The sequence below is a fragment of the Cololabis saira genome, chromosome 2 (assembly GCF_033807715.1).
Source record: "Cololabis saira isolate AMF1-May2022 chromosome 2, fColSai1.1, whole genome shotgun sequence".
NCBI lineage: Eukaryota > Metazoa > Chordata > Actinopteri > Beloniformes > Belonidae > Cololabis > Cololabis saira.
In genome coordinates this window covers 54,414,054-54,440,284 of record NC_084588.1, presented here as the reverse complement: position 1 = coordinate 54,440,284, position 26,231 = coordinate 54,414,054, and the positions used below count along the sequence as shown (strand labels likewise).

At 45.4% G+C, this 26,231-nt stretch overlaps 1 protein-coding gene across 1 annotated transcript in view; it reads left to right on the top strand.

Annotated features, from left to right (window-relative positions):
- LOC133418372 (NLR family CARD domain-containing protein 3-like) overlaps nucleotides 1-26,231 on the top strand; it is a 170,944-nt gene that overhangs the window by 370 nt on the left and 144,343 nt on the right. Inside the window, exons 2-8 of the mRNA XM_061707005.1 lie at nucleotides 2,184-2,309; nucleotides 2,387-2,563; nucleotides 2,751-2,900; nucleotides 7,480-7,558; nucleotides 8,031-8,232; nucleotides 8,683-10,453; nucleotides 11,131-11,304. Coding sequence (XP_061562989.1) covers nucleotides 2,227-2,309; nucleotides 2,387-2,563; nucleotides 2,751-2,900; nucleotides 7,480-7,558; nucleotides 8,031-8,232; nucleotides 8,683-10,453; nucleotides 11,131-11,304 — 2,636 coding nt within the window. The 5' untranslated portion in view covers nucleotides 2,184-2,226. The remainder of the gene's footprint in view (nucleotides 1-2,183; nucleotides 2,310-2,386; nucleotides 2,564-2,750; nucleotides 2,901-7,479; nucleotides 7,559-8,030; nucleotides 8,233-8,682; nucleotides 10,454-11,130; nucleotides 11,305-26,231) is intronic.

Below are 26,231 nucleotides of genomic sequence, written 5' to 3'. Positions count from 1 at the left end.
TAGAAAAGTAAGGTGTTTGAAGTTTAGATCTTAAAAAGTTAGTTAGTTAGTTAGTTAGTGATTTATTCCGAACATGCAAATGATATATAACGTAAATATGTAAATAAGTAAAACAGAAATAATAATACAAAAGAAAAGTGTTTCGTCCTTTCCTTTTACAGTAAGAGTGTGTAAATATTACGGTGGAAGTTTGGGTATATGAAAAAAAAATCTGCATTATCTCAAACTCAGAACTTCATATTTCTGTTTCTGAGCCGCGTTCATTCGTTCAAAGGCTGAAATAGGAGCGCACATGAAATTTAGGAGCAGCTGATTTGACCACGAAGGTACGAATAAGTATATATAAGTACGAATGACGGCTGCTGGACTGCAGTCAGTCAGCAGGACCAGAGCTGTTACTGGTGACTGGGGCAGCTTTACCGTCTCCGTCCGTGTGGAGGAGGCGGAGATTGAGCCGCTGCTCTCCCGCTGTCCGACACTCTGAACCCGCGGAGCGGAGACGCGGAGACCGAGAAGGAGCTCAGTATCAGATCATTATTGTGTTTGTGGGGGAAGAAAGAGCTGCTGGCCCGAATAGATCAGAAATATGTGGAGACTAACGGTCCAAGTTCAGGTTCAGGCCTAAAAGGAGGAAATGAACGTGACCAGAAACTCCTCCTGGTCTCTGGTCCAATCACCGGATGTTCTGGCTCCATTTTATGGAGGATGGACCCAGTTAAAGATTTATACCAGAACCAGAACCAGACTGTAAATATGTTTCTTTCTGCTGTAAAGTTGGACTGACGGAGTTCAGGGGAAATGAACTCGCTGTTGCCGCCTCTAGTGGTCAGTGGAGGAACTGCAACCACAGCCTTCTGGACTCTCCAGGGTTTAAGCTGTTTCAGTAATTCAGAGTCAATGATGATCTTTTGTCCTGGAGACAGAAACTAAGATCAAACGTGTGATTCAATGGAGTGTAAATGTGGGTTGAGGGTGTGAGCTGAGCTGCAGCTCCATGACTCCATCTAGTGGTCGGATAGTAGAAGTGCAGAAGCTTCCTCACTGCTGTCGGACATGAAGCTGAAGAGAAGATAAGTCAGAGCTGCTTTAGTTTAGTTTAGTTTAGTTTATTTCGGTCATGACATTAAAAAAAAGAATAAAAATAAGACAAACATCAAAATAGCTTTCACACAATTAAGAATAAAATAAAAATGACAACAAAGAAACAAATACACTGTTCAAAGAAAACATTACAAAAAAGTTTCCAATATACAAATAACATCTAGACCGTGTAGGCTGAAGCAAAGCTTATTCATTGCATATTTACTTATTCATAAAGTAATGAAGTAAAAGCAAGAAGTAAGAGATAAGACTGCCAGTAAAACAAATTGCCTCCATGGGGATAACAAATATTTCTCTAGAAATAAGAAAGAAAAAGAAAAGTTGCAGTCTACATGTTTCCTTCATCCTTAAATAATCAAATCAAGTCACCAATCAAATGAGTACCCAAATCAACATAGCAGCATCACCGCTCATTAATTTGATATAAAGAAATCATCCTTCTTTTCAATTTTTTTTTTTTAAATAAGGTTAAGGTTCTACATGATTTCCAATCCCTCTCCAACTTATTCCATCCATCACTGCTGCCACTGTAGCATCTCAGTTTGGTGTTGGTTCTGATTGTTGATTTCCTGTATCTCTCTCCCCTCTGAGGTTGGAATGGCTTTGTCTTAAATTAAACATGTTTTGGAACAGTCTAGCAGCATGTTATTGTTGATTTTGAACATAATCTGTGCAGTTTTGAATTCCACCAGTTCATTGAATTTGAGCTCATTTGTGTCTATAAATAATTGGTTGTTTGTTGTTGCTTGTATCCAACTTTGTTTATAAGTCGCATTGCTTTTTTTTGGAGTAAGAATATTGGTTTCAGCCCTGCGATGGACTGGCGACCTGTCCAGGGTGTAACCCTGCATCTCACCTGAATAAGAGCTGGGATAGGCTCCAGCAGACCCCCGAGACCCTGTAAAGGACAAAGCGGGTATAGATAATGGATGGATGGATATTGGTTTCGTGATTGTCTTAAATGTGTGTCCCCAGACTTCTATACAGTATGTTATATATGGTTTTATTGAAGATTGATACAGGAGTTTTAGTGAGTTGGACTGGTCGTTGTACATCTACCATGACGTGTGTTTCCTCTGCAGATGAAGGTAGAAGGTGTGTGTGAGCTGATGTGAATCCAGCAGCATGGATCAGTGTGAGGACAGAGAAGAGGGAGTCCTTCCCTCCAAAACCTCCCCCAGGGGAAAACCTGAGAGAGAAGAAGAGAGGTGAGATGATCTAACTGTCCATGACTCTTCTGCACGGCAGAGTTCAGCCCTCACGTCACCAAACACCTTTATTACAGGAGACCTGGACCTGGACCTGGACCTGGACCTGGACCTGGACCTGGACCTGGACCTGGACCTGGACCTGGACCTGGACCTGGACCTGGACCTGAGCCCAGCTGTGTGTCCTTGAAGAGTGACAAATCATATGATTTCTATGTTAATTTTAAAAAGACCCAATATTCTCCCTCAGTGAGGTGAGTTTTACATAAATGTTTCTGAAAAACATAACAGAGACTGAAATGTTTTTATTGTAACATGATTATTTTAGTTTTAGAAATATGTGTCTTGATAATTTTCTGCATCTATTACAATACAAGTTGTGTCTAGGATCTTTCCGGAGACCAGAACTTAACCTTGTGTCACCAAACACCTTTGTTAAAGGAGAAGATCTGGACCTGGACTTGAACCTGAACCTGAACCTGAACCTGAACCTGAACCTGGACCTGAACCCAGCTGTGTGTCCTTGAAGAGTGACAGATCAAAGGATCTCATTATTGATTTTAAAGATACCCAATGTTCTCCCTCAGTGAGGTGAGTTTTACATAAATGTTTCCGAAAAACGTAACAGAGACTGAATTTCTTTTATCGTAACATGATTATTTTAGTCTTCAAATATGTGTGTAAGAAGGTCTAAGTTGCTTGTTATTCGGTTCTGATTCGGTTCTTCACACCAAAATAATGAGAAGCCAATAAGATGAAAGTATACAAATAAATATGTTTAGTCCTAAAATGGCCTCTAAATTTGGTTGCCTGCCTTCAAGGGATCAGATGCGATCACATCACTGCTGCTGATCAATCGTCACCAAAGCCGAGTTATCGCCACCACCTAACCCTCAACACACAAGGAAGAATACAGTCAACACCTGTACAAATATACACACATGTATAGACAAACTGAGTGAATGATGGATTCACTTTACATCAGGAATATTGAGCGTCAAGTCAGGGAACCAGCAACGACACAGTTGTTCTATAGCACACCCAAAAGAAACCCATCAACAAGTGGTCACCTGGTCAACCATACCAACCCAACGAAGTGTTCTGCATCCTATGACATATGTTATTTATATAGCATCTATTACAATATAATAATGATCAGGAAATGTATCATAAGGGGGGACCCTACTGCTGAGACCAGCCGGGTAGAGCAGGAAAAGAGAGATAGGAAAGAGAGGATGAAGAGCAGAGAGAGGAGAGAGACAGATATATTGTCAAAGGTACAAAGATCCTAAACGAACTAAGAGTTCTATGTACATATGACTGACTCGTGGTTAGTTGGTGGACTACAGAGACCACTATTTAAGCAGGTGTAGACAGCAGACACTGAGGTGGTCAGTCTAGCAAATATCCTGCAAATATTGTGGAGCGAGGTCATTTAGGACTTGATGCATTATTCCTTTCAGCATTCGAGCTGCTGCGTATCATCAGCATAGCAATGAACATTGATGCCGTGGTTCTGGATTATACTTCCCAAGGGCTGCATGTATAAACTGAACAAGATTGGTCCTAGCACTGAACCCTGCAGGACACCATAGCAGACCCTACTGCTGCTATGCTGATGACACCGAGCTCTTCCTTTCCTTCCCACCTGGCGACACGACCGTCTCAATGCGAATATCGGCCTGTCTTCCTGATATCTCAGCTAAATCTGTCCAAAACAGAGCTCATTGTTTGTCCAGCCAGTCACTCCTCAGATAAGCAGCTGGATTCCACCACACTTGTGCCCCCATCTTCTGCCAGGAATCTTGGTGTCATATTAGACAGCCAGCTGACCTTTAAGGAGCATGTTGCCTCGGTTTCCCGGTCTTGTCGGTTCGCTCTCTACAACATCAGGAAAATCAGACCCTACCTGACAGAACATACGGCACAGCTGTTGGTTCAGCATCAAGTTCAAAGCTCTGCTTTTGGCTACCAAATAATCACCCAAACGGCTCTTGCCTACCTTTACTCCTTCATCTAGAGCTACTCTCCCTCTACCTTTACTCCTTCATCTAGAGCTACACTCCCTCTACCTTCACTCCTTCATCCAGAGCTACTCTCCCTCTACCTTTACTCCTTCATCCAGAGCTACACTCCCTCTACCTTCACTCTTTCATCTAGAGCTATTCTCCCTCTACCTTCACTCCTTCATCCAGAGCTACTCTCCCTCTACCTTCACACCTTCATCCAGAGCTACTCTCCCTCTACCTTCACTCCTTCATCCAGAGCTACTCTCCCTCTACCTTCACTCCTTCATCCAGAGCTACTCTCCCTCTACCTTCACTCCTTCATCTAGAGCTACTTTCTCTCTACCTTCACTCCTTCATCCACAGCTCCGCTCAGCCAGGGAAAGACCCCTGGTGCTTCCACCCCCACGTGGTGTGAAATAGGGATGCAAATTATCGATTATTTCATTAATTGATAGTTGATAACCTTATCGATCGATCATCGATTAGTTGATAAGCGGTGTTTTTCCCCGATCTGAGATACAAACATAATTTTTTTTGCTTATATAAAATACAAAGGACATTTTAATGTATTCCTTAATCAAATATTTATTTGATACAAAAGTAACAAAAAGACATTTTTGTACCACAAGGAATATAATATAAAGTGCACTTCAAGGCTATTAGTAGCAGCAGCCATAATAGTGTCATTTGTGTCAAGCAAATTTTAAGTTCTAGTTACGTTTTAAGTTAGAGTTTTGGCAGTGTTCAAAATAAAATGATGAGACCTGCTGTATTGGAGCACATTTTCTTTTAGTTAAAACTGTAGCGGGGACAGATGTTTAGAGAAACCTATGTACGTACCGGGTGAAGGCTGATTTATGGTTCCGCGTTACAACGACGCAGAGCCTACGCCGTAGGCTACGGCGGCGGCTCTGCGTCGATTTAAGGCGGAACCATAATTCAGGCTTTAGGGGAACATATCGGAGAACAACCAGAAGAATATAGAGTGGATTAAAAATAAAAGTTAAGCACTGAGCTACATGTGTCTCCCGTCTGGGCCATTGCAGACTAATTGCCTGAGCATGATGTTACTAAAACCAAACATATCCACCTCTTTCTTCTAACTTTATGTGCGCGGACCAGCGCGTTGTGTCGCATTAAATGTGGTCCGGGCGTAATACCAACTGGTGAAATTAAACGAAAAAAAAAAAAAATAAATAAATAGATTAATCGTAATCGTTAATTTTAATCGGGTAATTTCATAACGGCAATTAATCGAAAATCGATTAATTATTAACATCCCTAGTGTGAAATCAGTACCAGACTCTCCTCCTCCATTGTTCCCTGATGGTGGAATGACCTACCAAACTCTTTCCGATCTGCAGGTCTGGACTAACTTTTAAGAGCAAGCTAAAGACTCAGCTCTTTAAGGAGCATTTCTGCATCTAAGAAAAAAAAAAGATTATATTCTAGCACTGAACCCTGCAGGACACCATAGACCCTAGAATTTGTGAAACAGTGTGTGCATTTGCAAAACCTGTCCTGTGCATTTGTGAATTATGAGACATTTCTAACTCCATACTTTTATAGCTTTTTTATATTATTATTAGGGCTCTCCAACGATTCATTTTTTTAATCGCAATTAATCGCACATTTATTCACACATTTTTTGCTGTTCTAAATTACCTTCACGTCTTTTTAAAATGTTTTTAATACTGTTAACAACATGAGAAAGGGCAAATATGCTGCTTTATGCCAATGTTTATTCAAATTTCCACAAAAAAAGATTTTGACCTGAATGTAATATTCCTTCATGAATACAAATACAATGTAGTCCCCAACTTTACACTTGTAAAGACTAACTTGGGTCTATGGTGTCCTGCAGGGTTCAGTTCTAGGGTCTATGGTGTCCTGCAGGGTTCAGTTCTAGGGTCTATGGTGTCCTGCAGGGTTCAGTTCTACGGTCTATAGTGTCCTGGTTCAGTTCCATCGTCTACGGTGTCCTGCAGGGTCCAGTTCTAGGGTCTATGGTGTCCTGGTTCAGTTCCAGGGTCTACGGTGTCCTGCAGGGTTCAGTTCTAGGGTCTATGGTGTCCTGGTTCAGTTCCAGGGTCTATGGTGTCCTGCAGGGTTCAGTTCTAGGGTCTATGGTGTCCTGGTCCAGTTCTAGGGTCTATGGTGTCCTGCAGGGTTCAGTTCTAGGGTCTATGGTGTCCTGCAGGGTTCAGTTATAGGGTCTATGGTGTCCTGGTCCAGTTCTAGGGTCTATGGTGTCCTGCAGGGTTCAGTTCTAGGGTCTATGGTGTCCTGCAGGGTTCAGTTCTAGGGTCTATGGTGTCCTGCAGGGTTCAGTTATAGGGTCTATGGTGTCCTGCAGGGTTCAGTTATAGGGTCTATGGTGTCCTGCAGGGTTCAGTTCTAGGGTCTATGGTGTCCTGGTCCAGTTCTAGGGTCTATGGTGTCCTGCAGGGTTCAGTTCTAGGGTCTATGGTGTCCTGCAGGGTTCAGTTCTAGGGTCTATAGTGTCCTGGTTCAGTTCCAGGGTCTATGGTGTCCTGCAGGGTTCAGTTATAGGGTCTATGGTGTCCTGCAGGGTTCAGTTCCAGGGTCTATGGTGTCCTGCAGGGTTCAGTTCTAGGGTCTATGGTGTCCTGCAGGGTTCAATTCTAGGGTCTATGGTGTCCTGCAGGGTTCAATTCTAGGGTCTATGGGGTCCTGCAGGGTTCAGTTCTAGCTCCATATAAAAGCGCTACCTAAAAATGTCTATAGCCTATGTACACTCCTGATCAAAATCTTTATACCAGTTAAGAATTTGCATTCTGCTCTTCTGGATCATAAGAAGGTTCTAAGTGGAACTTCAATGTCCAAAATCTGCGCTGCCGGCACGGGGGCAGTGGCCTTTGTAAACGGCACCCGCTCCACGCACTGAGCTGTCCAGGGCCCCACATTGTTTAAGTAAATGTGCAGCAGAAATTCAGAACGATGAATAAATTAAAGTGAATTATTGTACCAGATTGTGGCATGAGGAAGGAAAGTTTTCCTGTATCTGTCACGTTCTCAGTCTCAGGAGGACCAGCGAACCTTCAATGACAGGAAGTCCTCTGGTGGACTGTCCTCATCCAAACATGACTCCATGGACCTTCAGACATCATGTGACCTAGTTCTTCATGATTCCTCCACAGAGTGGACCAGCAGATCTCAGAGTCCCCCAGTGGTCCGTCTGTCCAGCAGCATCAGACCCAGCTGGACTCCATCTTTCAGGTCTGTACATGAACAACAACTGTCTCCATCTGTCCTGATGTCCATCTGCATGCTGGTCTCTGGAGACCAGTGGACTGTCAGTCTGTCCAACATGGACCTGATGTTTGTCTCCATGCTGGTCTCTGGAGACCAGTGGACTGTCAGTCTGTCCATCATGGACCTGATGTTTGTCTCCATGCTGGTCTTTGGAGACCAGTGGACTGTCAGTCTGTCCATCATGGACCTGATGTTTGTCTCCATGCTGGTCTCTGGAGACCAGTGGACTGTCAGTCTGTCCATCATGGACCTGATGTTTGTCTCCATGCTGGTCTCTGGAGACCAGTGGACTGTCAGTCTGTCCATCATGGACCTGATGTTTGTCTCCATGCTGGTCTCTGGAGACCAGTGGACTGTCAGTCTGTCCATCATGGACCTGATGTTTCTCTCCATGGTTTCAGTCCGGTTGTGTCCTTCATGTGGTCTTCTGTTCCAGCTGCTGGAGGACGACATCATCATGTTTGTGAAGGACGAGCTGAAGAAGATCCAGAAGGTTCTGAGTCCAGATTACCCAGAATCCTCAGAGAGTCAGGAGGAGGATGAAGAGCAGAAGAGCATCAGAGAGACATTCATGAAGATCACAGTGAAGTTCTTGAGGAGGAGGAAGCAGGAGAATCTGGCTGACCTCCTGCAGAGCAGTAAGACGTTTCTCTGAACATCTGAGCTGCTGGATAAACCACACCCAATGTCTCAGTAGAGGACCAACATTCACAGATCAGACACACCATTAAACCCACTGGAAGGTGCAGGAACTCAGCTCATCTTCTTTTAGCAACATCTCATTAATAGGGTCATTAATATCCCAGTAAATTAAAGTTTTATTCTAAAGAGTTGAACCGTGTGTATTCAATATTCAGTTCCAGCAAACACAAAACAAACACAACTTGTGTGTCTGAAGTGAATCGTAGAGGAAACACTGTTCTTGTTCTTCTGATTGATCGGAGGGGTTTTTGGGAGGAAAACGCTTCAATACTCCTCATTGAACGGCTGATCAGTGAATGTTGAAATGTTGATTCTTAGAGGAAGTAGAACTTGTTGTGGGCTGGTTTTAATCACTAAGTGGTTTTATTTATTTCATCTTTATTTAGAGACCGTCCCTGCCGTTTGTCCATCAAAACTCAAAGTTCAGCTGCAGAAGAAGCACCAGCATATGTCTGAGGGGATCACTAAAGCAGGAAAGACAACCCTTCTGGAGCAGATCTACACGGAGCTCTACATCACAGAGGGAGGGACCGGAGACGTCAACGATGAACATGAAGTAAGACAGATTGAAGCAGCTTCCAGGAAACCAGACGGAGCAGAAACAGCCATCAGACAGGAAGACATCTTTAAACCCCCACCTGGAAGAGATGAACCAATCAGAACGGTGATGACGAAGGGAGTGGCCGGCATCGGGAAAACAGTCCTAACACAGAAGTTCAGTCTGGACTGGGCTGAAGGCAGAACCAACCAGGACATCCAGTTCCTGCTTCCATTCACCTTCAGAGAGCTGAATGTGCTGAGAGAGGAGAAGTTCAGCTTGGTGGAACTAGTTCATCGATTCTTCTCTGAAACCAAAGGAATCTGCAGCTTTGAAGAGTTCCAGGTCGTGTTCATCTTTGACGGTCTGGATGAGAGTCGACTTCCTCTGGACTTTCACAAATCTACAATCGTCAGTGACCCCAGAAGGTCCACCTCAGTGGATGTGCTGCTGACAAACCTCATCAGGGGGAACCTGCTTCCTTCTGCTCGTCTCTGGATCACCACACGACCCGCAGCAGCCAATCAGATCCCTCCTTACTGTGTTGACATGGTGACAGAAGTCAGAGGGTTCACTGACCCACAGAAGGAGGAATACTTCAGGAAAAGGTTCAGAGAAGAGGAGCAGACCAGACGGATCATCTCCCACATCAAGAAATCACGGAGCCTCCACATCATGTGCCACATCCCAGTCTTCTGCTGGATCACTGCTACGGTCCTGGATAACGTCCTGGAGAACGTCCTGGAAACCAGAGAGGGGGGGGAGCTGCCCAAGACCCTGACTGAGATGTACATCCACTTCCTGGTGGTCCAGGCCAAACTGAAGAGGGCCAAGTATGACGGAGGAGCTGAGACGGATCCACACTGGAGTCCAGAGAGCAGGAAAATGGTGGAGTCTCTGGGAAAACTGGCTTTTGAGCAGCTGCAGAAAGGAAACCTGATCTTCTATGAACCAGACCTGAGAGAGTGTGGCATCAATATCAGAGAGGCTTCAGTGTACTCAGGAGTGTTCACCCAGATCTTTAGAGAGGAGAGACGCCTGTACCAGGACCAGGTCTTCTGCTTCATCCATCTGAGTGTTCAGGAGTTTCTGGCTGCTCTTCATGTCCATCAGACCTTCATCAAGTCTGGAGTCAACCTGCTGGGAGATCAACGAACAACTCACCGTTCTTCAACCGGTTTCTATCAGAGTGCTGTGGACAAGGCCTTACAGAGTCCAAACGGACACCTGGATTTGTTCCTCCGCTTCCTCCTGGGTCTTTCACTGGCGACCAATCAGAACCTCCTACGAGGTCTGATGACATCAAACCAAAGACGTTCACAGAAAACTATCAAATACATCAAGGAGAAGATCAGTGGGGATATGTCTGCAGAGAGAAGCATCAACCTGTTCCACTGTCTGAATGAACTGAACGATCGGTCTCTGGTGGAGGAGGTCCAACGGTCCCTGAGGTCTGGACATCTCTCCACAGATAAACTGTCTTCTGCTCAGTGGTCGGCTCTGGTCTTCATCTTACTGTCATCAGGAGATCTGGAGGTGTTTGACCTGAAGAAGTTCTCAGCTTCAGAGAAGGCTCTACGGAGGCTGCTGCCCGTGGTAAAAGCCTCCAAGAAAGTTCTGTAAGTACCAACAGACCCATGTTGGACCTCTGGAGTGGAGGCTAGTTTCTGACTACGTCTGGTTTTACCTCCAGATTTCATGTTATCTTCACTTGTTTGGGTCTTTTTTTCAGCACAACCTCACATGAGTGAGTTTACGCTGTTTTTTTCATTTCCAGAGACTTTAACGACACATTGGACCTGAAATCACACACAAGCATGAACTCTGACAAGGAAACACTGTCATTTCTGTTTTTACTGGGGGTGGGGGGTGGGGGGTGGGGGCAGCATTCAGCTTCTATTCTCCACAGATCTGGAACAACCTTCCAGAAACCTGCAGGAACGTTGGAGGTTCAACCCTCAGTTCTTTTAAATCCAGATTACACCTCTATTTACAGCTGCCTTTATTGGATTATTGAAGCCATCTGGATTCAGATTTAAGCTTTTAATTTCAGGACTAAATTGTAGTAGAAAATTCCACCTTTTATTTAGTCTGCCAACTGCACTAAACTCTTGATTTTTATTTTTTCCTCTTTACTTTTCACGTTTTTATCCTGTGAAGCAGCTTGAGTTGTTTGTTGCTGAAATGTGATTTAACACAAACTTTACTGAGACCAGCAGAACAGTTGGAGACACAACTACATTTTCTTCCATAACAGTGAAATAACCTGGTTGTTGTTCTTTTCTTCCGTCTACAGACTGAGTGGCTGTCACCTCTCAGAGGACATCTGTCCACTTCTGTCCTCAGTTCTCAGCTCTCAGTCCTCCAGTCTGACAGAACTGGACCTGAGCAACAACGACCTGCAGGATTCTGGACTGGAGCAGCTGTGTCCTGGACTGGAGAGTCCACACTGTAAACTGGAGTCTCTCAGGTCAGGATTCATTCAAGTCTTTTCCAGGTCCAGTGAACATGCTGCTAAACATGTCTGCAGCAGGACACTTGAGCAGAGGACATGCAGCAGACCTGTGTTGTGTGTCTGCAGGCTTTCAGGCTGTCTGATCTCAGAGGAAGGAAGTTCTTCTCTGGTCTCAGCTCTGACCTCCAATCCCTCCCACCTGAGAGAGCTGGACCTGAGCTACAACCATCCAGGAGAGTCAGCAGGGAAGCTTCTGTCTAGACTGGATGATCCCTGCTGGAGGCTGGACACTCTCAGGTAGGACACTCTCAGGTAGAACACTCTCAGGTAGAACACTCTCAGGTAGGACACTCTCAGGTAGGACACTCTCAGGTAGGACACACTCAGGTAGGACTAGGGGTGTGACGATACACTAATCTTACGATACGGTACGATACATGAGATTGAGGTCTCGATAACTATACAATATTATAGCAGTATTTTTTCAACAACCTTGAATGAGGAACATATGACTGGAAAAAATTGTCTTTTATTTGAAAGAAACAAAATACAAAACAATATTGTACGTTTGTAATGTTGTTACAGTTTGTAATGCTTTATAACTGTTTAAGTTTTAAAGAGAAAGCCAGGCCAACCATTTTCCACAAACTGAACTAGAAGTAAATGTCAGGTTTGCATTATGCACACGGCTGCACATAAGTGGGCCGCCAGAGCGCATGCGCCATCAAAATCCACAGTGTGCTGTCAATCTTGTGCTGCGAAGCGCTTTTGCGTACCAACAGCTGGGGCTCATATTATTGGTTGTGGCCAGACCAGAATACTAATATGAAATTTTTTTTTGCGAGAGCTTTTCCCCAGAACTGCCACTCAAAGTTGGTACGGCCAATCACAGCGCGTCCTTACTCCCCCTCCATGCTCGTTGCGGCGGTGGGTTGGGCAGGAAGAGATGGAAGGATCTATCATCACAAGCAGCTTTACTGAACAAACCCCGACACGTCTCGTCAAAATGTCCAAGAAGCCAGCGCCATTAAATAATTATTTTGGCGTTCCACCACCACCAACTACAAAGAGACGCCAAACTGAACCACTACCCGAATCCAACAGAAAATGTGTGTTCGCCGAGAAGTGGCTGCATGATGTTACGCGGCGACGCGTACCGTACGTTGGCGTTCCTGCGTATCCTACCCCGTAAGCTCTGCGTTGGTGCAACGCGGAACCATGAATCAGCCAGTGTCCGTCACTGCATGCAGCAGTTTCCTGCACCAGCAAAACGCTGCTCTCTGATTATGGCTCACAGTTTATGAAAACTCCAAATAAAAAATAAATTAGAGAATATTTTATGAAATCAATAAACAATTCCATCATCAAAATTATAACAAATAAAGGTTCAACATATCTTGCTTTGCATGTAATAAGACTAGGTAATATATTAGTTTCACCTTTTAAGTTGAATTATTAAAATAGATTAACTTTTATACCATATTCTAGTTGAATTATTGAAATAAATTAACTTTTACATCATATTCTAGTTGAATTATTGAAATAAGTTAACTTTTACAACAAATTCTAGTTGAATTATTGAAATAAGTTAACTTTTACACCATATTCTAGTTGAATTATTGAAATAAGTTAACTTTTACACCATATTCTTCACCTGAAGCAATATTCTACACCTTGGCTGACGTTTTTTCATATAAAATAAACACATTTTTATGCAGTTTAGAAGTTTTGGGGCTTTTTTTGGCTCCTGCGCTGCTGAAATCGGGGCGTCCTTTATTTCTATTTCTGAAAGTTGGCAACCCTAGGTGCAAAATATGCCATGAGCATCCCAATCTGGCCGATAAAAACTAACTTTTATACTGACTCTACAGACTAACACGCACCATAATTTGTTAATTCATCTTTATAAGTGAATAAATATCGTTTTGCCTATAACTTATTGGTAGTCATGGTGGCACAGGTGTGGGGTTTTCCTCCACCTCAGGTGGTTGCTCCGGGCTGTGATGGGATGTAGTGGATACGGGAGTGTCCAACAGGTGATGGGGGGGGGTGTAGTGGATACAGGAGTGTCCAACAGGTGATGGGGGGGGTGTAGTGGATACAGGAGTGTCCAACAGGTGATGGGGGGGGGTGTAGTGGATACAGGAGTGTCCAACAGGTGATGGGGGGGGGGGGGGGGTGTAGTGGATACGGGAGTGTCCAACAGGTGATGGGGGGGGGGGGTGTAGTGGAAACAGGAGTGTCCAACAGGTGATGGGTGGGGTGTAGTGGATACAGGAGTGTCCAACAGGTGATGGGGGGGTGTAGTGGATACAGGAGTGTCCAACAGGTGATGGGGGGGGGTGTAGTGGATACAGGAGTGTCCAACAGGTGATGGGGGGGGGGGGTGTAGTGGATACAGGAGTGTCCAACAGGTGATGGGGGGGTGTAGTGGATACAGGAGTGTCCAACAGGTGATGGGGGGGGGTGTAGTGGGTACAGGAGTGTCCAACAGGTGATGGGGGGGGGGGGGGGGGATGTAGTGGATACGGGAGTGTCCAACAGGTGATGGGGGGGGGGGGGGTGTAGTGGATACGGGAGTGTCCAACAGGTGATGGGGGGGTGTAGTGGAAACAGGAGTGTCCAACAGGTGATGGGGGGGGGGTGTAGTGGAAACAGGAGTGTCCAACAGGTGATGGGGGGGGGGGGGGGATGTAGTGGAAACAGGAGTGTCCAACAGGTGATGGGGGGGGGGGGGGGGGATGTAGTGGAAACAGGAGTGTCCAACAGGTGATGGGGGGGGGGGGTGTAGTGGAAACAGGAGTGTCCAACAGGTGATGGGGGGGGGGGGGGGATGTAGTGGAAACAGGAGTGTCCAACAGGTGATGGGGGGGGGGGGGTGTAGTGGAAACAGGAGTGTCCAACAGGTGATGGGGGGGGGGGGGGGATGTAGTGGAAACAGGAGTGTCCAACAGGTGATGGGGGGGGGGGGTGTAGTGGAAACAGGAGTGTCCAACAGGTGATGGGGGGGGTGTAGTGGATACGGGAGTGTCCAACAGGTGATGGGGGGGGGGGGTGTAGTGGATACGGGAGTGTCCAACAGGTGATGGGGGGGGGGGTGTAGTGGATACGGGAGTGTCCAACAGGTGATGGGGGGGGTGTAGTGGATACAGGAGTGTCCAACAGGTGATGGGGGGGGGGGGGGGGTGTAGTGGATACAGGAGTGTCCAACAGGTGATGGGGGGGGGGGGGGGGTGTAGTGGATACAGGAGTGTCCAACAGGTGATGGGGGGTGTAGTGGATACAGGAGTGTCCAACAGGTGATGGGGGGTGTAGTGGATACAGGAGTGTCCAACAGGTGATGGGGGGGGGGGGGGGGGTGTAGTGGATACAGGAGTGTCCAACAGGTGATGGGGGGGGGGGGGGGGGTGTAGCGGATACGGGAGTGTCCAACAGGTGATGGGGGGGGTGTAGTGGATACAGGAGTGTCCAACAGGTGATGGGGGGTGTAGTGGATACAGGAGTGTCCAACAGGTGACGGGGGGGGGGGGGGGTGTAGTGGATACAGGAGTGTCCAACAGGTGATGGGGGGGGGGGGGTGTAGTGGATACAGGAGTGTCCAACAGGTGATGGGGGGGGGGGGGGTGTAGTGGATACAGGAGTGTCCAACAGGTGATGGGGGGGGGGGGGTGTAGTGGATACAGGAGTGTCCAACAGGTGATGGGGGGGTGTAGTGGATACAGGAGTGTCCAACAGGTGATGGGGGGGGGGGGGTGTAGTGGATACAGGAGTGTCCAACAGGTGATGGGGGGGGGGTGTAGTGGATACAGGAGTGTCCAACAGGTGATGGGGGGTGTAGTGGATACAGGAGTGTCCAACAGGTGATGGGGGGGTGTAGTGGATACAGGAGTGTCCAACAGGTGATGGGGGGGGGGGTGTAGTGGATACAGGAGTGTCCAACAGGTGATGGGGGGGGGGGTGTAGTGGATACAGGAGTGTCCAACAGGTGATGGGGGGTGTAGTGGATACAGGAGTGTCCAACAGGTGATGGGGGGGGGGGGGGTGTAGTGGATACAGGAGTGTCCAACAGGTGATGGGGGGGGGGGTGTAGTGGATACAGGAGTGTCCAACAGGTGATGGGGGGGGGGGTGTAGTGGATACAGGAGTGTCCAACAGGTGATGGGGGGTGTAGTGGATACAGGAGTGTCCAACAGGTGATGGGGGGGTGTAGCGGATACGGGAGTGTCCAACAGGTGATGGGGGGGTGTAGTGGATACGGGAGTGTCCAACAGGTGATGGGGGGGGGGTGTTGTGGATACGGGAGTGTCCAACAGGTGATGTGGGGGGGGGGCTCTGACATCTCTGCTTCCTCTGAGAGAGACTGAGCTGGTCTGATCCTCCTCCTCCTCCTTCCAGGGTGGAGCCTGCTGGACAACGATGGCTGACACCAGGTCTGAGGAAGTGTAAGTGTGTTTTTATTCAACCATCTTCAATCGTTCATGAATCCATCAGTGATCAATAACTGATCAATAATAACTGCAGCTGCTTGTTTGTTCTCTCCATCAGATTCCTGTCAACTCACCATCGACACAAACACAGTAAACAAAAACATCCAACTGTCTGACGACAACAGGAAGATGAGGTTAGTGGAGGATCAGTCGTATCCTGATCATCCAGACAGGTTTGATGTTCCTCAGCTGCTGTGTAGAGAAGTTCTGACGGGTCGCTGTTACTGGGAGTTCCAGTGGAGCGGATTTGTTTCTGTATCAGTGAGTTACAAAATAATCAGCAGGAAAGGAGACTCTGACTGTTGGTTTGGAGGAAACGATCATTCCTGGAGGCTGGACTGTTTTCCAGGTGGTCGGTACCATGTCCATCACAATAACAGATCATCCATCACCTCATCTCCATGTCCAGACTCTGGCAGAGTAGCAGTTTACGTGGACGTTCCTGCTGGAACTCTGTCCTTCTATAAAGTCGTCTCTGACAGACTGATCCACCTCCACACCTTCAACACCACCTTCACTGAACCTCTCTGTGCTGGATTTGGATTCTGGTCCTGGTCCAGGTCTGGTTCCTCAGTGTCTCTGGGTCCAGTTTAGTCTCCAGAGTCTCCGGTCAGAGAAACTGTCTCTGCTGGATCCTGGACTTGGACTCTGGTTCTGGTTCCTCAGAGTCTCCATGGTGATGATGATGATGATGATGATGATGATGATGATGATGATGATGATGAGTCCTGGTCCAGGTCTGAGTCCTGGTCCTGGTCCTGGTCCTGGTCTGAGTCCTGGTCCTGGTCCTGGTCTGGTCCTGGTCCAGGTCTGAGTCCTGGTCCTGGTCCAGGTCTGAGTCCTGGTCCTGGTCCTGGTCCAGGTCTGAGTCCTGGTCCTGGTCCTGGTCTGAGTCCTGGTCCTGGTCCTGGTCTGAGTCCTGGTCCTGGTCCTGGTCTGGTCCTGGTCCAGGTCTGAGTCCTGGTCCTGGTCCTGGTCCAGGTCTGAGTCCTGGTCCAGGTCTGAGTCCTGGTCTGAGTCCTGGTCCTGGTCCAGGTCTGGTCCTGGTCCAGGTCTGAGTCCTGGTCCAGGTCTGAGTCCTGGTCCTGGTCCTGGTCCAGGTCTGAGTCCTGGTCCTGGTCTAGGTCTGAGTCCTGGTCCTGGTCCTGGTCCAGGTCTGAGTCCTGGTCCTGGTCCAGGTCTGAGTCCTGGTCCAGCTCGTAGTGCTGGAAGATTCTGGCTCTTGTTTCGTTTTTTGGTTTATTCTATTTTTATTTGATCTTTTTCACATTTAACATTAAATCATTTACTGGATTGTTGATGTTTGATAATAAATTAGGTTTTTATCTAATTATTCTTGTTTTATTCTTGATTCTGTCTCTAAATGTTTTTATATTTGACTTCACATCCATCTATCCATCCATTTTCTTCCGCTCATCTGTTTTTTTAAATATTTTTTTTTATTTCTTTAAGATTTTGCCTTTAATACAGTATGTGCAGAGAGAGAGAAACAGGAAATAGGAGGAAGAGAGACGGGGAAGGACATGAAGTGGTCTGGCCGGTGGGAATCTAACCAGGACCTTCAGGAATCTAACCAGGACCTTCAGGAATCTAACCAGGACCTCTAGGAATCTAACCAGGACCTTCAGGAATCTAACCAGGACCTTCAGGAATCTAACCAGGACCTTCAGGAATCTAACCAGGACCTTCAGGAATCTAACCAGGACCTTCAGGAATCTAACCAGGACCTTCAGGAATCTAACCAGGACCTTCAGGAATCTAACCAGGACCTTCAGGAATCTAACCAGGACCTTCAGGAATCTAACCAGGACCTTCAGGAATCTAACCAGGGGCCTGTACTACGAAGCGGGATTTGGGGTTAGCGAGGTAACTTCAGGTTTAACCCTGGGTTTTCAGGACTACGACGGTGGTTCACTTCTTACCGGGGTACATCGCCATGGTAACTTATGCTGAACAGCTAACCTGCTCCGGAGCAGGTTATGTTCGAGATACAGATCGCCGGGTGTAAAAGCACCGCCCACTGACCAATCAGCTCTCTTGGAAAATGGCATGCCCTTTCGAAGAGAATCCAGTGGAGCTCGGTGCGCGGATCGTGAGAGGATCCCTCCGATCTTCTTCTTGTCATTTTTTTTTCTGTTTGCTGCAAGTAATGTCAATGCTATTTCATTGTGCTTTTGTATACTGATATCCTAAAACAGAGAGTGATAGAAACACTAAAGCCTTGTACTTGTTGTATTTCTAAGATATGAAAGTGAGCCTACTTACCGCTTTGAATTATGTTTTTATATTTATTTTTTATTTGCTCCCATGTGCGTACCTCGGAAGTCGGAACTCGGAACTGGGAATGGAGCAGCGACGCGGCTGCATCAACCCCAAAATAACGCCGTTTTAAATTGTACAAACACGATATTGGTATCGTTGGAAAGGGAAAAATGTCCTCTTAATTTTGGGGGGGCTGAGATCAAATTATGGGGGGCTTCAGCCCGTTTTTTTATTTGTAGTGAGAACATAATCCACAGCAACCGACACAAATCCATTCATGTGTATGTGCTCCGCTGCAGCTGCCCTCATCGCCGCTTGTTGCTTTTCTGATTCGTTTTGAAGAATCATGCAACTCTTCCTTCTTTTTGAAAAAAGACAGTAAATTCAGCTGTCTTTTTGACATGTTTGCGTTGCTCGCTGCTTGCTCCCCAGATCCAGCAAAGTTCCAAAGTTTTTTTGGTCGGGGGCGTGGTTTGCTGGCCCATCTTTTCATTGCATCAACAAATCTCCGACTCTTTCAAATGACGTTAAATCTTTATAAACACCATGAAATGCTTGGGATTTGTTCTGTAAATGAATTTATGCATATTATTATTTTTTATACATTAAAAAAAACTTTTTTATATTATTATTGTTTTATATATACGAGAGGTGCCGGATCTGCCCAAATAAGTCCCGGAACGCAGGGAGGCCAAAATCGAGAGGTGCCGGATCTTGTTCCGGCAGGATCCGGCACAGATTAACCCCTATATCCCTATGAATTTACGCATTTATACAGTCAGCGATCTTTTGCCAGCTGTCTTTCCTGCATTTTGCAGCTGCAACTGTGTTGCTTTTTGCCTGTATTATATGCCTATACTCATCATATTTCCGTAAAATTATTGTTTGCTCTTCGCTACTGAAATAAGCGGCTCTGACAGCGGACTTCTCCATGCTTGCGATTGGTCATTGGCTGAAAACACCGCCCCTTTTATGTGCACGCGCTCATATCCAGATTGGAGAAAGCTGGGTCGATCTACCGAGTTGATAACCACCGTCGTGTGACCGCTTAGCGTGATTGCAATTGTCCCGCTTAGTGAATCTGGATAAGGAAAATATATCCTGGATATGTTGAACTTGCTTCGTAGTACAGGCCCCAGGACCTGCAGCTTCAGGATTCTAACCAGGACCTTCAGGAATCTAACCAGGACCTTCAGGAATCTAACCAGGACCTGCTGCTTCAGGAATCTAACCAGGACCTTCAGGAATCTAACCAGGACCTTCAGGAATCTAACCAGGACCTTCAGGAATCTAACCAGGACCTTCAGGAATCTAACCAGGACCTTCAGGAATCTAACCAGGACCTTCAGGAATCTAACCAGGACCTTCAGGAATCTAACCAGGACCTTCAGGAATCTAACCAGGACCTTCAGGAATCTAACCAGGACCTTCAGGAATCTAACCAGGACCTTCAGGAATCTAACCAGGACCTTCAGGAATCTAACCAGGACCTGCTGCTTCAGCTCCACAACTACCGGCCGCTACAGGAAGGTAGACGAGGCTAACTTCATCACCGCTAGTGAAACAATGGATACATTTGTGACAGGACTCTCGGCCAGTAAACGTAAAGGATGAATCTTCACAGAATGTGTCAACTACCAAAGGAAGGAAAGGTAAACATGACGAGGCATATCCTGCCTTTGGTTTCACTGGTACAACGGGGGGTGATGAGGAGAGACCACATGTGTCGTGTGTTTGAAAATATTAGCCGGTTAAAATATTAGCTAGTGACAGTTTGAGCCGACTAAGTTAAAACGTCACTTGGAGACGATACATCCTGGGCACAAAGACAAGCCAGTGGATTTTCTTCAGTAAAAAGCTTATTAATTGTCGTGAACAACAGAGTCGCTTCACAAAAGTCCGAGCCTCCAATGCTCAACTCGCTTCATATAAAGTTGCATACAGAGTTGCTCAATGTAAAAGCTGCACACTATTGTGGAGGAATTAATACTTCCCGCTGCTCTTGATATAGTTTCAACAATGATTAATGAAGCATCAGCCAGCAAACTAAAGGCCATTCCTCTGTCCAACAATACCATCGCCAGGCACATTGATGATATGAACATGGAGGAGCAACTTAATGAGAAGGTACGAGAGCCACTTCGCTCTAGGATGGATGAAGCCTCTGGAACAAGGAGTGTTTACTGATCACATATGTCAGATTCATTGATGCAGACATGAAGGAGGATTAATTATTTTGCAAACAAATCAACAGCAGAGACACGGCAGATAAAATGTTTAAAATCATTGACACTTATCTGAAAGATGCCGATCTGAAATGTGGGAACTGTGTGGGAATCTGCACAGACGGGGCTTAGGCCACGGCTGGGAAACGAGGAGCTGCAAGCTCATCTAGCGTCTTCCCCTATGGTATCGCAGCAGACCCTGTGTTTGCATTTGTTCCTGTGGTTATATTCCTTGTTCTTACATTTAGTTATTTGGAGATAACAGCAGTAACACATATGTTGCAGTACCTAATAGTCCCACCAGTAGGGGGCGTACTGTTACAGGTAAACGATGTTAGAAGAAGAAGTCTGAAAACGGATATAAGACGTGTATGTTGCAAGCTGGTTCAGTAAATACCACAAACCGAGTTTCATGACAGTGACTTATTTTAGGAAGACAACACGCCCAACGAGCAGTGAATGCACTGCATGATACATGGAGAGGTGCTGCATCTAAACAGCTGAGCCCCGACATGAACGACGTAATGAACGACGTCATTGCCGCAATTAACTACATAAAAACCCGGCTTTTTCCTGCGCTGTGCGAGGAAATGGGCTCCGACCTCACAGCTGTTTAGTTTCACAGTGAGGCCCGATGGCTGTCACCTGGAAAAGCCTTATCCAGGGATGAGATCTGCATCTTTTTGGAGGAAGAGGGTTGTGATCTTGCTCACAAGTTTAATGATAAGAAGTTCATCATGAAACTTGCAGAACTCAGTGACATGTTTCTGAAACTCAATGAACTAAATCTGCAGATGCAGGGAACCCACACACCTTCCACATCTGGCAGATACAAACGAGAAAAATGAAGATGTGGGAGCAGCGAGTGAAGGAGGGAAATATAGACTTGTTTGAGAACCTGAAGTCATTCATCGAGGTCAACAAGCTGAAAAACACAGTGATCCCATGCATGACAGCTCATATCTCTGCTCTTCAGGAACATTTCCAGAGGATTACAAAGAATAGGACTGGATCAGAGACCCCTTCAGTGCAACATCACCTGACAACTTCAGCCCTGCAGAGGAGGAAGAACTCGTTGATGTCACCTCTGACTCAACACTGATGCTGCACTTTAAGTCAAACACACTGGCTGCATTTACGATTGGAGTGGAGAAGGATTAGCCACTGCTAGGCAGGAGATTCCTGGCCAGTCTTCTTCCTTTTGCCACATCCTACCTATGTATTTCTGCAGTGGCCTCAATCAAGACCAAATACAGGTTGTAGAGCAAATGTTCAGATTTTGGCTTTTGTTTGTATTGTTGTTGTTTCAATCTCTGTGAGCTGGTCAGGTTAAAAATCTATTTTTACAGAGATGGACAGTTGTTTAGCACATATGTTCAATAAATGAAATAAATTGCACTCGCATTTGAATGCAAAAGATGTCTGTGTGTGTGTGTGTGTGTGTGTGTGTGTGTGTGTGTGTGTGTGTGTGTGTGTGTGTGTGTGTGTGTGTGTGTGTGTGTGTGTGTGTGTGTGTGTGTGTGTGTGTGTGTGTGTGTGTGTGTCTGTGTCGGGGTCGTAGGGGGGGGGCTCGAATATTCTGTGATGTACAAAAGGGGGGCCTGGCAAAAAAGGTTTGGGAACCAGTGCAGGGGTTCCCAACCTTTTTTGTGCCAAGGACCAGCAGAAGTATAAACAAAAAGCTCAGGGACCGGTTGACAATTTATGTCAATTTTAATAAACATTTTAGAAAAAAACAATGCATTTTAAAATGCAGGCTATCATCAGCGAAGTTAGCTGATGTTGTGGCCTTTAAAACTTGCTTCTGCAAATCTAACTCACGTTTTTTCCTTTCACTGGTTTGTCTTTGAGAGAAGGATGTTTTGTATTTAAGTGTCTTTGAAGCTTGGATGGCTTCATTGCTTCATTGGCGAGCGTTTTTCCACATAAAATACAAAGTGTGTTTGGCGCCTCCAAATCGCCCGTTGCAACAAATCCGTATTTTATATACATAATGTCGTACTTGCGATTAAAGCTTTTGCTTTTCTTTTTGGTAGGATTTTCCACTTGTTCATCACTATTTCTTTTACTCGAACAACCAGTAAAGAAACGGCTCATGGAGGTTTGCTGAGGTCCGCTCATCTCTGCAGCTGACTGAACCTAACCTGCAGCACCTGTGCATGGCGCTGTTCAGTCCGGTCGGGTACCAGAACTTATTGTCCGCCAAGCCATGACAGGGCTGCCACTCAAAGAAACATATATTTCGATTTATACAAGTTTTGGATGAAATTATATGACAAAAAAATGCAAAAATTGTTTTCTTAAATTTAGTATGAGGTTGCTTTAATTATGTGGCAAATGATAATAAACACGAGAAAGATGGGTACTTCAATGAAAAATAGATATTTTATTCAACTTTGCTGCTGTCCTTCATGCAGGGAGACACCTAAAACATGCTGGATAGGTGGATCCAGGACCGGAGTTGGAGACCCCTGTATTATGCTCTTATTTATTCATGTAATAATATACAGGTGGAGGTCGGAAAATGTGAATATATTGCAAAACTTCATTCGTAGTAAATTCAATTTAAGGTGAAACAAATATTATTTCCCATTACATGCAAAGTGAGATATTTCAAGCCTTTATTTGTCATAATTTTGATGATTAGCCTATGACTCACAGTTTATGAAAACCCCAAATAAAAAATCGCAAAAAATTTGAATATATTATGAAATCATTAAACAATTCAATCATCAAAATTATAACAAATAAAGGATTAACAAATATTGCTTTGCCTGTAATGAGACTATGTATAATGTACATGTATTACGCGGTCTGATAACCATCTCCCGACGAATATTTAATTCTCTGCGCATTAATTCTGCACCTTCATCAATTGTGTCTTCATCAAAAGGACATGCCATGTTCGTGACAATGGACTTCTAATATATATATACTGACTCTGTTTTTAATGACAGACGGCAGAACTTCGCCAAAACTCGCCTGCTGACTGAATGAATGAGGAAATCAAATGTGCGTGTGGCTCTGAAAGAGGCGGAGACGCAGAGAAACTCCAGGTTCATTCATATCCCTGACCAGGTTAGATTCAGAGAGTCTGTTACTACGGTAACTGAGAGCTTAAGTTACCTCTCTTTGTGAAACGCGCTAGAGTTACCTCTCTTTCTCTGGTTTGAGTTACCTCCCTCCATGGTACCTCCCTGGATGATGATGGATGGATGGATGGATGATGGATGGATGGATGATGGATGGATGGATGGATGATGATGGATGATGGATGATGGATGATGGATGATGGATGGATGGATGGATGATGGATGGATGGATGATGGATGGATGGATGATGGATGATGTATGATGTATGGATGGATGGATGATGGATGGATGATGGATGGATGGATGATGGATGATGGATGGATGGATGGATGATGGATGGATGGATGATGGATGGATGGATGATGGATGGATGGATGATGGATGATGGATGGATGGATGATGGATGGATGGATGATGGATGGATGGATGATGGATGGATGGATGATGGATGATGGATGGATGGATGGATGGATGATGGATGGATGATGGATGGATGATGGATGGATGATGGATGGATGGATGGATGATGGATGGATGGATGATGGATGGATGGATGATGGATGATGGATGGATGGATGGATGTATGATGGATGGATGATGGATGGATGGATGATGGATGATGGATGGATGATGGATGGATGGATGGATGATGGATGGATGGATGATGGATGGATGGATGATGGATGATGGATGGATGGATGATGGATGATGGATGGATGGATGGATGGATGATGGATGGATGGATGATGGATGGATGGATGATGGATGAAGGATGGATGGATGGATGGATGATGGATGGATGGATGATGGATGGATGGATGATGGATGATGGATGGATGGATGATGGATGATGGATGGATGGATGGATGGATGGATGATGGATGATGGATGGATGGATGGATGTATGATGGATGGATGATGGATGGATGGATGATGGATGATGGATGGATGATGGATGGATGGATGGATGGATGGATGGATGGATGGATGGATGATGGATGGATGGATGGATGATGGATGGATGGATGATGGAAGGATAAAATAAGATTATCCTTTAATTCTCCCTCAATGGGGAAACACGTGTTTTTCAGCAGCAGTAACTTAACACACACTTGCAGGGAAGGGGGTACAAAAGTAAAAAGTAAAATTTATATATAATTACAAGTTATGGACATAATCTAATATAATATATACATTGCGTTGGAGATTAAAAATAGTGCGAAGGAAAAAAAACAGTGCAAAAAAAAGCAGGTAGAATGAGTGTGAGGTTCAGACAGATATTGCACATTTAGTTGTTGCACGTGTTATTGCCCGTTTCTACGGTGATCAGCCTGGATGTTGAGTCTGATGGTCCTGATGGAGCTGATGGAGCTCTCCATGGTGCTGATGGAGCTCTCCATGGTCCTGATGGAGCTCTCCATGGTGCTGATGGATCTCTCCATGGTGCTGATGGAGCTGATGGACAGAGCTAGTACTACTACTACAGTACAGGACAGAGCTAGTACTACTACTACAGTACAGGACAGAGCTAGTACTACTACTACAGTACACAACAGAGCTAGTACTAATACAGTCCAGGACAGAGCTAGTACTACTACTACTACAGTACACAACAGAGCTAGTACTACTATTACAGTACAGGACAGAGCTAGTACTACTACTATAGTACAAGAAAGAGCTAGTACTACTACTACAGTACAGGATAGAGCTAGTACTACTACAGTACAGGACAGAGCTAGTACTACTACTACAGTACAGGATAGAGCTAGTACTACTACTACTACAGTACAGGACAGAGCTAGTATTACTACTACAGTACAGGACAGAGCTAGTACTACTACAACAGTACAGGACAGAGCTAGTACTACTACTACAGTACAGGACAGAGCTAGTACTACTACTACAGTACAGTACAGAGCTAGTACTACTACTACAGTACAGGACAGAGCTAGTACTACTACTACAGTACAGTACAGAGCTAGTACTACTACTACAGTACAGGACAGAGCTAGTACTACTACAGTACAGGACAGAGCTAGTACTACTACTACAGTACAGAACAGTGCTAGTACTACTACTACAGTACAGGACAGAGCTAGTACTACTACTACAGTACAGTACAGAGCTAGTACTACTACTACAGTACAGGACAGAGCTAGTACTACTACTACAGTACAGGACAGAGCTAGTACTACTACTACAGTACAGTACAGAGCTAGTACTACTACTACAGTACAGGACAGAGCTAGTACTACTACTACAGTACAGGACAGAGCTAGTACTACTACTACACTACAGTACAGAGCTAGTACTACTACAGTACAGGACAGAGCTAGTACTACTACAGTACAGGACAGAGCTAGTACTACTACTACAGTACAGGACAGAGCTAGTACTACTACTACAGTACAGTACAGAGCTAGTACTACTACTACAGTACAGGACAGAGCTAGTACTACTACTACAGTACAGTACAGAGCTAGTACTACTACTACAGTACAGGACAGAGCTAGTACTACTACTACAGTACAGGACAGAGCTAGTACTACTACTACAGTACAGTACAGAGCTAGTACTACTACTACAGTACAGGACAGAGCTAGTACTACTACTACAGTACAGGACAGAGCTAGTACTACTACTACAGTACAGTACAGAGCTAGTACTACTACTACAGTACAGGACAGAGCTAGTACTACTACTACAGTACAGGACAGAGCTAGTACTACTACTACAGTACAGTACAGAGCTAGTACTACTACTACAGTACAGGATAGAGCTAGTACTACTACAGTCTAGGACAGAGCTAGTACTACTACTACAGTACAGGATAGAGCTAGTACTACTACAGTACAGGACAGAGCTAGTATTACTA